Raw genomic sequence first — 16861 nt, 5'->3', positions numbered from 1 at the left:
AAAAAATTTAATCACAAAATTTGCAGGAAAATAGAAGGTGTAGACTATGCAATGTGAAACGATCCCACAAAATCTTAGAAAAAAAACTGTGTGCTCACTGTCATGTGGAATTTAGCCAATAATATCTACATCTATGAAAATATGCATGTGTGTACAGTAGAACATGTAGAAAAGAGAATAAGAAAGGGCATATATTAGGGAAAAAGGAAGGACAGTATAGGAATGACTTTTCAGTTTACATGGTGGATAACTGCATAAAATGTATTTGATAGTGAAGGTGTAAAATACAATACGAAGCTCCACAACTTCTCTTTCAAAGGGCTAATGCTAACTGTTTAGAACAGCAGTTCTCAACCTCCATAATGCTGCAGTTGTGTAATACAGTTCCTCATGTTGTGGTGACCCACAACCATAACATTATTTTTGTTACTTCATAACTGTAAAATTGCTACTGTTATAAATCATAATGTAAATATTTTTGGAGATAGAAGTTTGCAAAGAGGTCTGGCCCACATGTTGAAGACCACTGGTTCAGAAGTTTATTGAGATGTAGATTTGAGTCTGGATACTTTCAGTGTGTAATTTTTTTACTTTAGAATTTTTATAATAAAGTTTTAAAAATTGAAGGTTGGGGCTGGAGAGATGGCTCAGTGATTTTTAAGAACACTTGTTTTGCAGGGGACTTTGGTACAATTCCAAGCACTCACATCGTGCCTCATAACCATTCAAAAGATTCCATGGAATCTGACCCCTTTTCTGATATCTAAGGGCTCCAGACACTCACATGACCTATAGACATTCATACAGGTAAAACAGTCATACATATATTAAATAAATCTGAAAAATTGTTAAAGTTTATGCCCAGATTAGTTTGTAAGATTCAGTAATGGCACCTTGCCTTGAGAGATGTCAGTCAACATTTTGTTTGAAAAGTTGTGAGGAGATTGGGCCTCTTCCTTTGTCATCTGCCCGTGCGAGTTAGTCAACAGGGTCTGTAAGAGAGAGGGGATGGAGGGGCAAGAGACTCAAAGAATGGAGACAAGACAGGGTGTCTGATCAAGTCCCATTTATTGAAAGGCAATTGTGGGTATAGAAGCACAAGCAGGGGAATGTAGCTGAAGACACTTTACCACGTGCGCCTTGCAGCTGTTGGCACTAAAACAACAAAACGAGATATGTTTGAAAAAAGAGATATGTTTGAGAAAAAACAAGATGTTTATCAGAATGTGCTCAGCTGTTGTGGGCTGTTGAAAAACAAGTCTCTTGTCAGGGTATATGGCCTGAGATGGCTGCAAAGATGATAGCCGCCTTCTGCTAGGAGTCGGCTCCCAACAGTCATCCATCATTCTCAGCCCTCCTCCGCGCCTCACCTGCTAATGGCACCAAGCTGCTTCTGTTCCATGATAAGAGCGTTCATATTACTACTTGTTCATTTTCCTACATTTGTAATAGATTTCTTTTCTTTCTTTTTTCTTTTTTTTCTTTTTCTTTTTTTTTTTTTTTTTTTTTTTTGGTTTTTTGAGACAGGGTTTCTCTGTGTAGCCCTGGCTGTCCTGGAACTCACTCTGTAGACCAGGCTGGCTTCAAACTCAGAAATCTGCCTGCCTCTGCCTCCCAAGTGCTGGGATTAAAGGCGTGTGCCACCACTGCCTGGCAATAGATTTCTAGAATGTGCTGCTTTTAAGTAAAGTAACCTTACTTACCTTCTAAGTAACTCAGCTCCCTTCCTGATGCTTATATAATATGTCCAGAAAGAATTAGTTATCAAGAAAGGCTTTCAAGCAAATTACTGTTTATTTTATACTTTAATCTGTAAGATGAAAGTATATAAGGTTGCCTCTTGAAGATAGATGCCTGTATGAACTAACATTTTAAATGTCTGTGGACACAGGCTATAACCAAAAGTTTATTATTCAGTAGGAAAATCAAGATTAAACTATATTATCAACTATGTCAGTTAACTGGCTGTAATGAGAGAAACTTTGTGTATACAAGCATGTATGTCCATGTGTATTCATGTATGGTACACATGTGTATGCATGTGAAGTGTTTCTCAGGAGTTGTGCACCTTCTTTGAGACAGAGTATCTTATTTGGCCTGGAACCTCTTGATTAGGCTGGCTAGCTGGCCAGAGAGCCCCAAGAATCTGCCTATGTCCACCTCTCCAATATTAGAATTATAGGCACACACCACCATGTCTGATTTTTTACATAGGTCCTGGGACACAAACATAGATCCTAATGCTTGTGCCTCATTCCCTTTACTGACTGAGCATCTCTCCAGCCCAGAGAGTTTCTTATGATTCCAGGAGCACGCAAGAGCCCACAGTAAAGGGCGGTACCACCAGCATAGTGGGGTATTTCTGTGACAACCTGACCATGTTTTGGAGAGAACTGTGGAGGGACTTTGGAAATTTGGGCTAGAAGAGCAATTGGGTGTTAAGAGCTCTCTGGGATGTTCTATAGGAGCTTGGAAGATAATGTTGAGAACAGTGCTAATGATGGAGACCTGGCTTGTGAAATTTCAGAGGGAAGATTAAAACTCTTATCAGGGCTATTTTGCAGTTTTGATTGTGAAGATTCTAGTTTTGGTTACCTGGGGCTGAAGAATCAGCTGTGATTAACGAGATACCAGAACTACTGAATCGAAACCTTTGCATTACTGGGACTATTGATGCTGCTTAGCTGGAGAAATTAGTGATTAAGAAGAGACCAGTATCATTGAGGTGAAATCTTCTGGGAAGTGTTTTCTGAGAGCGTAAAGAAGCTGTGTTCCAGAGATAGCCAAGGTTGTACCTCATGGTGCAGCTGTACTTGGTAATGTGTAAGAGTCACCCAGGTGGTACTGGTTTTGAAGGCATGAAGGGGTCATGAAGAGCAGCTGAGGTTTGACACTGTGAGAGGCCATGAAAGACCATTGGTGAAGGTGCAGCCTCAGTTGGAGTTGATGGCCCAGGACTGAAGGGGTCATGCAAAGAAGTTAAGGCTTGGCACTATGAAGAGAGCCTATGAGAGGCTATTGGTGAAGCCTAGTTACAGTGGAAGACAGCAGTCTACTGGAGATGCCAGTAGCATGAGATGACCACCAAGAACAGCAGCAGCAGTGGAGTACAGGCAGCTGGAGCCTAGAAGACAAGGTCTATGCTACAAAGGGCAGAGCTGGAGAAGTGACCCACTCTCTTGGAGGAGCCTAGAAGATTGTGAGTGGATCCCAGACATTGGACAGTTAGAGTTTGATCTTGCTTTTGATTGTGATTGTGCTCTGATATTTTTCCCTCTTGAAGTAAGAAAGTGTATTAGTGGAGCCCACAGTTAAGAATGTGTGGTACAGCTCCCAGGGTCTAAACCACCAGCCTGAGAGCACTTAGGGAGGGATCCAGGGCTACAGCTGAATATGTAAGAGTGGAGGGCCCTGCTGGGCATAGGTGGAAGATGAGATCCTTGACCTCATGAAGCCTGGACGCCCCAGGGGGTGGGAATTTTGAGGGTGGGAAAGTGGGAGTGGGGGGTAGGTAGGGGTTACATCCACAGAGAAGAAGGAGGAGGGGTAAGGGGATAGGGGGTTCCTGGGTGGGTGGGGGATGGGGTAAGGGGACAACATATGAAATGTAAATAAAATATCCAATAAAAAAAAATGTGTGGTAATGTGTAAGAGTCACCTAGGTGGTACTGGTATTGAAGGCATGAAGGGGTCATGAAGAGCAGCTGAGGCTTGGCATTGTGAGAGGCCACAGAAGGCCATTATTGGTTAAAAAAAAGACTTTGAATTTTAAAAGGTATTGGATATTTTAAAGGGATTGAAATTTTAATATGTAAAGACTGTGGGACTTTTAAAGTTATTTAGATTTGGGGATGAATAAGAAAGTAAGGGTTGAGGCTTAATAGTGATGTGTTTGTGTGTCAAGTTGACAAGGGGTCAATTGTACTGGCTGGTTTTGTGTCAACTTGACATGAGCTGAAGTTATCACAGAGAAAGGAGCCTCCCTTGAGGAAATGCCTCCATGAATCCAGCTGTAAGGCATTTTCTCAATTAGTGATCAAGTGGGGAGGGCCCATTGTGGGTGGTGCCATCCCTGGGCTGGTGGTCTTGGGTTCTATAAAAAAGCAACGTGAGCAAGCCAGGGGAAGAATCCAGTAAGTAGCACCCCTCCATGGCCTCTGCATCAGCTCCTGCTTCCTGCCCTGTGGGAGTTCCTGTAATGACTTCTTTGGTGATAAAGACCAATGTGGAGATGTCAGCTGGGTAAATCCTTTCCTCCCCAACTTACTTCTTGTTGGTGATGTTTGTGCAGGAATAGAAACTCTGGCTAAGACAAGGGTAAACTAATCAAATTAGAAAGAATGCAAGAGCCGGGCGGTGGTGGTGCACGCCTTTAATCCCAGCACTTGGGAGGCAGAGGCAGGCGGATTTCTGAGTTCGAGAGTTCGAGGCCAGCCTGGTCTACCGAGTGAGTTCCAGGACAGCCAGGACTTCACAGAGAAACCCTGTCTCGAAAAAACAAACAAACAAAAAAAAAACAAAAACAAAAACAAAACAAAAAAAAAGAAAAGAAAAAGAAAAAAGAAAGAAAGAATGCAAGAGGGAGTGGGGAGGGGTGAAGGGTCAAATCTCAGTAAAGATGCTTGAATAAGCTACAAGGAATCATGCTGTTTTTTATTTACATAAATCACATGAATTATATTTTATATATAATTATATATACAATTTTAAATAGGATTATGCCACTTGGGGTGAAAAAAAATGCGAGCCACTAGATTAATATCATGTTCAAGGCATAGTTCATGCTTGAAAAACATTTTTTGTAAAATTTATGAATTAAATAATTACATTTAGCCTGCTTCAATGATATATTCTGCCTCCTTATTTCATCTTACACTTAGGGTGAAAGTTGAATAGGAAGTGGAAACTATTGAAACAAGTAGTGCTGTGAAATTCCTCCTCTTCCTCCTTCTTCCTCCCCCCTTCCTCACCTTCCTCCTCTCCCTCCTCCCCCTCCTCTTCCTCTACCCCCTACGCCCCCTCTGCCTTGTCTCCCCCCTCTCCCTCTTCTTCCTCTCCTCCCCTTTCTCTTCTTCCTTCTTCCCTCTTCTTTCTTCCTTCTTCCTTCTTTTGTTCTTCTACCTCCTCCTCCTCCACCTACCCTTCTTTCTCTTACCTTTTAAATTTGACGGTAACTTGTGATTTCTATTCTTTCTTCTCCTAAGAAAGTGCATAGACACCACAATGTACAAAAACCTCTCATCCCCACCATCCAGAAACATGTGCTTGTAGCTTTTCTGGCTTATTTTTTTCTCTTTGTACTGCTTTGTGTGTTTTCTTCCTGGGTTCTTCTCCAAACTGTCTCCTAACTATTTTCTCTGGCTTGGCTCATCTTCTGCTGTCTCAGTTGTCACCAGCTGTCTTCTTTTGTCATTCTGCTCTCTGATCCTACTCTTCTGTCTCCTGAACTTCCTCTTTACTACCCCTGAATCTTACCTCCCTTCTCTCATTGGCCTCTGCTGGCTTTTTATTTTTTTTATTTTTTTTATTTTTTTTTTTTGGTTTTTCAAGACAGGGTTTCTCTGTGTAGTTCTGGCTGTCCTGGAACTCACTTGGTAGACCAGGCTGGCCTCGAACTCAGAAATCCGCCTGCCTCTGCCTCCCAAGTGCTGGGATTAAAGGCGTGCGCCACCACCGCCCGGCGCTTGCTGGCTTTTTATATTCTCTCTTGTTCCCACAATTTCAAGAGGCGACCAACACTGAAGGGCATAGGGTCCTTTAAAGGGTGAGGCACACAAAATAAATCGTACTGCATGCACTGAAATGGGAAGCTAAATAATTTTAGTCATTACCTTTGCCTTTACTTATTACTGTAAATTGGTAGAGGTTTTTGTTCCATGAAGTACTATGAGCATTTCTTGTATCCTAAGGTTATTTTTCTGTAACATGATTTTATTATGTCTGTGTAATATTCTATTGCCTTAATGCATCATAGCATTGTTTATTGGTTTCCTAAGTTTTGTATATGTTCAGAGTTTTCTATTTTAAGTGATTTGCAGTAATTATTGTAAATAAATTTTTGTGTATGCTTCCCTGTTCTTAGATTAATTCTGAAAAGTCAAACTTCAGTGTTTCACAGTGAAATAGCTGTTTATTTTTGTGATGTTGCAGGTTGATCCCTTGGACCTTGTGCACCAGTAGGTAGGCTTTGACACGTTGAGCTGCAGCCCTGGTGTCAGGGTGCGTGTTTTAAAGCTTATGACCTGTCTGTCAACAATACATGAGAGCCTATGTTTTATAGTGCCTTTGCCAAACTAAGTTCTATTATGAAATTTAAAGCCTTTTATAATTTTATTTTTAAAGTATAATCAAAAGAAAAAAAGCTCCCTTGCAGCCAGCAGTAATAATAAACAAGACTACCAGAAGATATATCCCCAGTTAAGTGTGTAGCGTCAGTATGTCTAGTCTCGATTACTATTAATAGCCAATTTATACCGCTTTCCAGATCTATGTAACTATGTCTTAATACCTATTGATATTTTATATCTTACATTGAAGTGAATTTTTTGTTGCAGTACAGAAAACCAGGGAAAAAGTGGAAAGTTATGTCCCAGGAGTTTATTAACCAGCACACAGTGGAACACAAAGGAAAACAGATCTGTAAATACTTCCTGGAAGGGAGATGTATTAAGGTAAATGTTAACTTAAAGGGTATGATAGATCATTCTAACTTTCAAAGTAATCTTCAGAATTTAGTCCTTTGGGGAGTGTTTTTTTCTTTCATTGCTCATAGTTGCAATAATGCTAGGTTTTTAAAATGTACCTCGTCACTATATATACAAGCTCATTTAATAGTATTCTGCAACGGCTACAATTGGTAGAAAACAGATATTACTTAACAGATATGTTAATATTTGTGACAGATACAGTTTTATGACTTCTGACGGTGCAACATATATCTTCATGGACTAGCTGACGCATGGTAGTTTAGTCTTTATAGCTGGCCTACTAATGAGATGTTGCTAGACATGACATCAAGAGGTTAAATAAATTCCCATGCTACAGCTAAAAATGGTGGGTACTGGTGGGATACTGGCAGAATCCCAAGTCTACATGCATGCTTGGGGAAGATGTCAGAGGGATTATCTGCATCAGTATCTAAAATTAAAGGTAATGACCAGAAGGAACACATGGAGAGAGCAGAACTAAATTCTTTCTGCATTTTTTGTTTGTTTGTTTAAACAGGGAGATCATTGTAAGTTTAATCATGATGCAGAATTGGAGAAGAAAAAGGAGGTCTGTAAATATTATTTACAGGGATATTGTACCAAAGGAGAGAACTGCATTTACATGCATAATATCCTTTATACAAATTGTGTATTAACCAATATACTGATATTTTATCATTGTGGGTTTTTTTTAAAAAGTTTATAAAAACAATCTAGAGATCCTAGCTTGGTTTTAAATTAAAAGTTACACACACACACACACACACACACACACACACACACACACATATATAAATCTAGTCTTGACACTGTCTGTGCTTAAGATGGGCAAAGTGCCCAGGAATACAGGAATACAGTTCTTTATAACCCAAGAGAATGGAAAACCTTCTTGTGGTTAAAAAACGGAAACAATAAAGGAAAGGACTACAAATTTGACTACATGCAAGTTTAAATTTTTTATAACAAAAACCTACAAACTAAAGAAACTATTTAAATATGGAAAATATTTATTTATATAACTTAGAAAAAAGAAATGCCATTGCTGTAGGAATTTCCTAAAGATTAAGAAGATTGGGAGCAGGAGAGAAAGACGATTTGCAGAAAGAGAATTAACTGATTAAAAATCCAATGGAAAGGTGCTTTATGTCATTCATTAAGAGGGATATAATTAAAGCCATACCAGGATAACAGCCAGCAGATTCTCAAAAACCTCGTTTGCTAACAAGGCTGTGATAAGAGAGACACACTTGGATTTTCTTGATGGGGAGGTCACAGTGGCCTGTTATCTGTTGTGCTGTTTGTCCCCTAAAAGAGTCTCTATGATATTTAGATATCTAGATATCTGGCAGTATATCTCATTTTTTTGTTAAAATATATTTTAGCCAGTAAAATACAAATACATTGTTTTCAAATTTGATATAATTCTTTTAAAAGCAGAATTTAGTACCTGGTTTTTAAAGTTTCTGTTCTGTTCTTAGGGTTTTATGTCACATGTAAAAAAATGATATTGTATTTCATTCAGTCTCATTATTTTTATTATATGCTTTTACTGTATGTTTTGGTTGGTTGTTTTATGTTTTGTTTTTGAGACAGAGTTTCCACTGTGTAGCCCTGACTAGCTTTATATTTACCGTATTGCCTAAGGCTGGCTTGAATTCCTTGGCCTTATAGGATTATACCTTGAGACTAGGATGGTGACTCAGTAAAGTGTTTGCTGTGCGAGCATGAGGAAGCTGAATTCAGATCTCCAGCACCCATGTACAAGTTGGGTGCAGTGTCATGTGTGTTTAACCCTAGTGCTAGGGAATGGACAGAGACAAATAAATCCCTAGAGGTCACTGGCCAGCCAGTGTAGCTGAGTGATGAGCTCCAGGTTCTGTGATAAACTCTGTCTCAAAAATTAAGGTTGAAAATGATATAGGAAGACACTCAGTGTTGACCTCTGACTGCCACATGCACAGGCAGATGTGCACACAGATCCATACACACACCATTATCCTTGATTTTGCTTGATTTGTTCCTTAATAGTTTTGTTTATGTGAATTTCCTTGCAAGTTCTATCATAGTGGAGCAAAGTGCTACCAAGGAGACAAGTGTAAGTTTTCCCATGATGACCTGACTAAAGAAACAAAGAAACTTTTGGACAAAGTAAGTAGTGTTTTTATACCATTGATTGTTTGTTAGCTCTTTTCTCATATTTTACTTAAATCATACCTTATAAAGAGTATTTTATTAATTTGCTAAAATTGAACTCTTGTAGGTTTTGTCCTATAATATAGTTTATTGTAAAATAGAATTATTGATCTAGGAATTTGAAAATATTTTTATCTGATCAGAATCTGTTTTATTCTGACACTAAACAAAATTTTTACTTTGACCAATATTCCAACTGCTACAAAGAGTCAGGTTTTTTTAGGTTCTTAGGATTTTTATCCAAAGATTGAAAATAAGGGCTCATACATGTGTCCTTGGAGGGCCGAAAAAGTATGTCAGATCCCCTGCAGTAGAGTTACAGATGTTTGTGAGCTGCCATGTGCATGATGGGTCCTTTGGAAGAGTTGCCAGTGTCCTTAACTACTGGACATTGGTCTAGCCCTTAGCTCTATATTTTGCTATAGTTCATATAATAGCTTTTTTATTGCTTATATCTCTTCCCATAATACATCAGATTTCAATCATATATATACCAATTATGCATAAGCATAAATAAGATGGTAAACAGAAATTTTTCCTAAAAGTTTATTTAAAATACAGTTTGCTTTGATTTGCATGTACCTAAAACCAGTTGATACAGGGTCACCTCTTCTATATTTCATATTAAACATTGAGAATACACTTGAATAATAAAAGCTGTCTAAATTTGATTCTTACTAGGAGTGGCGAAATCTATATTATTGTTCAGAGGTGAGAGTGTATGTGGCCAAGCAGATGGGAATCCTAGGGGTTTCTGAAGTTGCAAGTTTCTTATTTGGAGATGGGTGTGTATATGTAATACATGCAGGTAAAGGAGCTAGGCTGCTAGGTGCTTTATTGTGTGTGTGTGTGTGTGTGTGTGTGTGTGTGTGTGTGTGTGTGTGTGAGAGAGAGAGAGAGAGAGAGAGAGAGACAGAGAGAGAGAGAGACAGAGACAGAGGAGAGGAGAGAGAGGAGAGAGAGGAGAGGCAGACACAGAGACTCTGTGTCTGTGATGTGTATCAAAACCAAAAAGAGTTCTAGACTAAACTATAGCCTATGTTTGGTTGCTATAAAACCATTCTGAAATTCATTCTGTATATTGAAAAGAGTTACTTATTTCTGATTCATTTAAACTTTAGTGTTAATTTTTTTCTTTTTAACAAACGTATCATGCTGAGGTCTTTAGTTTTAACTGTGACGAAGAAAGCTCATTCTGAAGCACTAACCTTTACAATTGTTAGGTGCTGAATGCTGATGAAGAACTTGTAAATGAAGATGAAAGAGAACTAGAAGAACTCAGAAAGCGCGGCATAACTCCTCTCCCCAAGCCACCCCCGGGTGTCGGGCTTCTCCCGACCCCATCAGAGCATTTTCCCTTTTCTGATCCTGAAGACAATTTTAAGACAGATCTTTCTGATGAAACAAAGAAAATTCCATCTCTTTTTGAAATAGTTGTAAAACCTACTGTGGATTTAGCACATAAAATTGGGAAAACGTAAGTTAAGCATCAAAATGGCAGCCCTTTTTCCCCTAAATATCAGCATTAAGATACCAGGGAGTATTCCAAGTCACTTACATGGTTAAAAATAGGCAGAGCAGCAGCTGCCTGCCTGGTGTAAGGTTGCTCCGTATCTTTTCTCTTTGCCCTTATCCTTCTTTCCTGTCCCAGTGATTTTCTTTGCAGAATTTTTGCACAACTTTAGACACTTTGTCATATAGTAACTCCAGGGGCATTGCCAGGGCAATAGATTTGACATTCTTTCCTCCTGGTTTTGAGCTTGCGTTTTCAAATGGCTGATACTGTCTCCAGCACATGGTTCTTTCTGAGGGTGTTTCCTAAAGTATTAGAGGAACCCCTCAGGCTGAGCTGCATCCAATTTAAAGTTTCTAACTAGGCCATTCCAGCCTTGATTCCATCCTTTAGTGCTTGTATACCCAGGTCTTCTTCTAATACTGAATGCTCAGGAAGGCACCCCGCAACTAATGTGGTCCAGTAAGAGTATTTCAGTTAAAGTTAAGAAGAAAACCAGCTGTGGTAGTAAATGTACTTGTAATGTCAGAACATGGGAGCTATGAGGTGTGCTTGTTAGTTGTTGGTCAACTTGACACAGGCTAGAGTCATCTGGGAACAGGAAACCTTAGAGAAAAGGCCTCCATTAGATTGGCCTGTAGGCAAGATTGGAGGAACATTTTCTTGATTAATGAGTGATGTGGGAGGACCCATCCCGCTGAGGGTGATGGTGCCCGTGGGCAGGTGAACCTTGAGCTATGCAGAGGAAGCAGGCAGAGGAAGCTATGGGGCAAAGCAGTAGTAGGCAGTGTTCTTCCATGGTCTCCATTTCAGGTCCTGCCTTGAGTTTCTGTCCAGCTTCCTTTCCTTCATGATGAAATGAGTATAAGATACAGTAAACCTTTTCCTCCCCAGGTTGCTTTTGGTTGCAGTGTTTATTACAGCAGTAGAAAGCAAACTAGGATAGGAGGCAAAAATAGGAAGATTGTGAGTTTAAGGCCACTCTAGGCTATATACTGAGACTGTAGCAAATTTTTAAGAGAACAGAAATAACCACCATCTTGCTAATATTACATATCATATTCTAATCAGTGAACTAAGAGAAAGATGAAAATACATCATTACAGATGTAGTGGGAGACTCAACCACTGGGCAGTTTCTCTCAATAAAACCAAAAATGAACTGACAAAACTATTAGATATACTAAATAAGGAAGTCTTCTGTATGCCAGCAGTATTGGAAATCGTGACTAGAGTTGTATGTTTAGATAGCAGGATTTTAATTTGGTTGTAGAGAAGTCAGTGTCTACCCAGAAAAATAGAGACTCCTAGTGCTGAGATTCAACGTGACTTTTATTTATCTTTGTAGTTTTTTTTCCCAAACAGCTAGTAAAAAAACCGTATCTGAAATGAAAGCAGGAGACACATGTTTTTCTACCTGCCAATGACATGGAATAATTTCTTAAATACACAGGTTTCTAAATGAACATAAAATATCATACATAGATAGTATCTATGAATATAATGTTTTTGTGTCTTCATTTTGAACTGAAAAATGCTGTTTTTTTGTTCATTTGTTTTGTATCTGTAGACCACCAGCATTTTACAACAGTACCTCATCACCAGGACCAGAGTTTGAGGAAAGCAGTCACTGTCCACAGCATATGTACAGTTCTGAGTCAAGTCCAGGTCCAGAATCTAATGTTCCTCAAGGATGTGATAGTCCTGTGAGGCAACCAGGCTCCCCTGGACACCACCCATGTGTAGGACCTCCTGGTCCACCAACGCAAGAGAACCCGTCTTTGCTACCCAGTTCATCTGAAATTGTAGGTCCTCATAGTCAAACTGGAGGGCTTGTTCAGCTGGATACACTACCAAGTATGGGTGGAGCTTACCATTCCCCAGGCTTTCCAGGACATGTGATGAAAGTCCCTCGAGAGAGTCACAGCTCTCCAGCTTCATTGTACCAACAAATGCCTAGTGAGGTTCAACTCAATGCTGACACTGAGTCCATGCAAGGCTCAGCCGAATTTTACGATAATTACTATCCACAGCATGCTGCACATAATTTTCAACCACCTGATAACTCTGCTGGTAAGATTACTGATGGAAGCAACTCATTTCTTAAAATGCTAAGACTTTTTTCTTCTTAAAAGCATGCATTTTTAAATTAAGTAAAATTGATGAAACCTTGAAATGTTTTCAGTTTCTTCAAAACTATAGAAACAAAACTTTAGCTAACTTTTGAAGCAATAAATTTTTCAATAATATTTAAAAACAAAATTTAAAACAATAGAATTTAAGTTAAAAAATATTTAATTATTCAACAACATAGGAGTCCAATGTGGTGATTTGGCAATTCTGTGTCTTATACTTTGGTGGCATTGAGCTCACAATGTCTCTTCTGTTGTGTCTGTAGATGAGATGTGGCATGAAGAATTTGCACAGCATCAGCCTCCCATTGCTCATGACTCCTCACACCTCGGGAGTGGGCCCGATTCCAGCAGTAGTATGACAAGTCACTGCCCTCTGCCTGCTTCAGGGCTCCCTCCTGCAGTGCAGAGAGCTCTTTTCAACCCTTTGACTCAGAGATACCCAGAAGATGAAGAACCAGCTGTCGCCCAGCCTCATAGAGCATCAAGCAAGGAAGAAGGTTTAATAGCTCTGTACCTTTTGAAATCAGTTAAAACGTGAACAATGAGTCCCTCTGCTCCGTCCATGTCTGGTAGACCTTGTAGCCCTCCCCTTAGAGTGATTTCTGGCTGCAGTTACAGGCTTCAAATAATGGTGGCAAACGTTATGTTTATACATAAACATAATAAAACAGTAAATAGAGTAGTCTCCCTAAAACTTTACATGAACAGTATAATTTACCTTAACTGTGTATGTACCTAAAAACCAATTGGTGAAAGATTAGTTCTTTTATGTTTCATACTAAACACTGAGAATACACTTGAAATGTTTGACATTTACTGTTACTAGAAGTGGAAAATTGGTACTATTGTTCAAGGGTGGGAGTGCATGTTGCCAAGTAGACGGGATTCCTCTTAGTGACTATACTAAGTTCAGAAATAGTATGTGTGTGTAATCTTAATAAAGGTCAGATATGAATGCTTTGTTTTTAACCATAGCTTCTGTCTCTATGTAGATGATACAGTTAACTGGTATTCCAGTAGTGAAGAGGAAGAAGGAAGTGGTGTCAAGTCAATACTGAGAACATTACAGAAACAAGCAGGAACTCTGAGAAATCAGCAACACCTTCCCACAGAGCTCAGCATTCCTACTGATCCAAGACTTGCTAAAGAGAAAAGGAAAGGAAATCAAGTGGTTGACCCAAGACTTCGGACTGTCCCAAGGCAAGATAATAGAAAGTCACATGAGTCTATCCCAGTGGATCTTAGACTTGTGTGGGATCCCAGGAAATTAAGAGGGAATGGACGTGCTCCTGGGAGCTCTTCAGGTAGTGGAGCAAAGTTTGATTTACGTCATACAAATGCTAGTGCAAATCACAAACCCAAAAGAAGATATGATGATGATGAAGACACAGAAAGGGAACTGAGAGAAAAGGCCTTTTTAATACCTCTGGATTCTTTACCTGGCGTAGTCCTCCAGGATCCAAGGTCACAGTTAAGACAATTCAGTCATATTAAAATGGACATTATTCTAAACAAACCCAACTTTGCAAAACACATTGTGTGGGCTCCAGAAGACTTACTTCCAGTACCTTTACCTAAACCTGATCCAGTGTCTTCAATCAATTTACCTCTGCCTCCACTTATAGCTGACCAGAGGCTCAATAGATTATGGAATACAAAGAGTGATCATCAGGGTGCCCTGTCCCTTGATCCAACATCAGCAGCCAAAGCCAAAGTGAGTCTAACACACAGAGAGAGCTGCTTAGAGCAGTCTGGAGATTTAATCAGTTCAGGAGGTAAACTAGGAGACCCTAGGCTGCAAAAGAATTTTGATCCTAGGCTTCATAGACTGCCCAATACAGAGTCTCATCAAGTGGCTATAAAGGACTCACATTCATCAAGGAGTGCCCTGCCCTTAGCCAGATGGAACCCTGCTTTGTCACAGCCCTCAACAGCAGCACCTATTAATGTTGCTTCTGTGACTCTTCCTCTGTATGCCCCCAAAATCTCTGCAGATGACCTCCCACCAGGAACTTCAAGTTCAGTTCTTAGTGGCATTAGTTTGTATGATCCTAGGAATAAGGACTCGTTGTCTGCAACAGAGCTATCAACCATTTCTTCAGGAGAAAATACAGAGAACCAGAAAAGTGGCCTAAAAAATAGTGATAAAAACCAACCTTCCCCTGGAGAAGTGATGGAACCACAGAACACTACTGCAGACATTGAAGTCCCTGTTGATGGGCCAGTTGACACGCAGGCAGATATTCTCAGGAGTGCTGATAAGGTTCAAGTCCCTGCTGTGCACAGTCTTCCTATTCAGGCCTTAACAGGCTTAATTAGACCTCCATACAGTGATCCAAGGCAGGCAAGAGAGCCAGGCGAGGCAAGCCCAACCCCAGATGATGATCCTAGTGAAGAAACAGATGACAAATCTCTGAAGGAGGTTTTTAAGACGTTTGATCCAACCGCATCACCGTTTTGTTAGCTGTTGTGTAATTAAGCTATTCTCACGCTGACTTATCACAGTTCTCTGCTGTTTTGTAACTTGTTTACCTCTATAGTTTATTTATTTTTTAAATTATAAACATTTTTCAGCTGCTAGTATCAGAACCACATGAACTTATATCCTCTAAAGTCTGTGGTATTTTATATAATATTTTTATAACTTTAAGAGACTGTAGAATAGAAACACATATCATGTTAGCTTTAGTAAAAGTATTTTTATTGTTAAAAGTGAACCATCATGAACTCAACACTCAGCCTGAGTATATGCCAGTTGTCTTTCTTAATCATTGTTTAGGTTAACAATTACCACTTTTATATGGTTGTTTAGTTTCAAGCAATATGATACACATACTTTTGAGAATCAGTATTTTAACTAGGATCCTTTCTGTCAGCACAAAACTGGTTAGTGTGTAACATCAACTGCTACGTAAAATGGAAGGTGAAAACATTTAAAACCATGATTAGCTCAGCTCATGTTTAAGGGTATCACTTTATTAGCATTGGCAATACTGTTGGTGTACATGAAGCACTTGAATGTTGTATCTTTTAAAAGTATTTTATTGTACACTGTATCATAGAAGCTGAAGGAATATAAATAAATGTTTTGCTATAGTAAAAAATTTCCAGGTTCTCTAACAGAACTTTTAAAAGTTAAGTTTTCATATTAAATAGTTAAGAGTTTATTGCTGTATCACATTGTGATGTTTATGTATTTCAGTGTTTTGTCTTTAGAAGCTTAATTTTTATCTCTTTCAAATGATGTAACTGCAATAATTGTGCTCATCATGTTTGTGGCAATTTTTAACAGAATTTTCAAAGGGAGCCTGTAGTAATAATTATGCTGATAATGTTTTAAATGTCAAGATTCTATATTTTTTCTTGCATAGCAAAAACAAAACAACAAAGACAATATTCCATTGTATATGGTTCTAATAAACAACATTTTAGATCTCACACGACTGGTTCTATAACAGGGATTGCCTGTGTTTTAATTATTTATTGTCCCCATAGTTTAGAACTCTGATTAGTATTTTATGAAAAGTAACTTGTGTGCATTCTTTTGTATTCATTGCAGTGCATAGGTAACGGCACCTGTGTTTTATGATGTCACTCAAACTCGGTGTTACACTGGTACAGTCTCTTGAACTGCTGGTGTTTTTCAGTGTTTGGTGGGATGGTTCCAGTAAATCATTGAAAAGGAGAATTTGTGGCTAGGCCTTGGTTAGCGAGCACTGTCACAGAATTAATGTTCACAGTTCACAATAAATGGTTTTGTTTCTATTTGTTGTTTAAAATGGCTTTGGATAACAGGGTAGGGTCAAAGATACTGTTTAAAGCCACATAAATAGAAACTATTTTTTGACTTATTGTCCAAATGAACATTACTGTTAAGTGAAAAGTCAATAAAATAGATAAAATGGACAGAAAATAAAACATATTCCAAAGTAGTACAATTTTCTCTTTTATCAGAATTTTTTTAAAAATCAATAAAATAGCTAAATTTTAGTAAATCAAAAAGTATAACAAATTTTTAGTTCTACTCATGCCTTTATCCTTATTGTTGAATTAGTAATACTTCTAAAACACAAGAAGATAACTTGCCTTATTAAACATGAAACTCTTAATGAAACCTCTCTTTTTAATAACTTTTAAACCCTACTTTAAAAATTAATTCTAATGATGGGGTATATGTTTACTCATTTCATTGTCCTAGTTCCTGTTCTATTATTGTGAAGAGATGCCATGACCAAGGCTACCCTTACAAAATAAAACATTTAATTGGGGGCTTGCTTACAATTTCAGAGGTTTAGCCCACTATCATCCTGGTGG

At 38.7% G+C, this 16861-nt stretch overlaps 1 protein-coding gene across 1 annotated transcript in view; it reads left to right on the top strand.

Moving 5' to 3' along the window:
- The window catches only part of Zc3h6 (zinc finger CCCH-type containing 6), a 52064-nt gene extending 36077 nt beyond the window's left edge, over positions 1-15987 (top strand). The window contains exons 6-12 of the mRNA XM_028757001.1: positions 6555-6671; positions 7225-7336; positions 8746-8855; positions 10124-10377; positions 11983-12485; positions 12811-13044; positions 13540-15987. Coding sequence (XP_028612834.1) covers positions 6555-6671; positions 7225-7336; positions 8746-8855; positions 10124-10377; positions 11983-12485; positions 12811-13044; positions 13540-15011 — 2802 coding nt within the window. The 3' untranslated portion in view covers positions 15012-15987. The remainder of the gene's footprint in view (positions 1-6554; positions 6672-7224; positions 7337-8745; positions 8856-10123; positions 10378-11982; positions 12486-12810; positions 13045-13539) is intronic.
- Positions 15988-16861: the final 874 nt, after the last annotated feature.

This window comes from Grammomys surdaster, unplaced genomic scaffold, assembly GCF_004785775.1.
Source record: "Grammomys surdaster isolate TR1022 unplaced genomic scaffold, NIH_TR_1.0 129, whole genome shotgun sequence".
Lineage (NCBI taxonomy): Eukaryota > Metazoa > Chordata > Mammalia > Rodentia > Muridae > Grammomys > Grammomys surdaster.
Note: the sequence above shows the minus strand (reverse complement) of the source record. Positions and strands in the feature narration are given on the sequence as shown.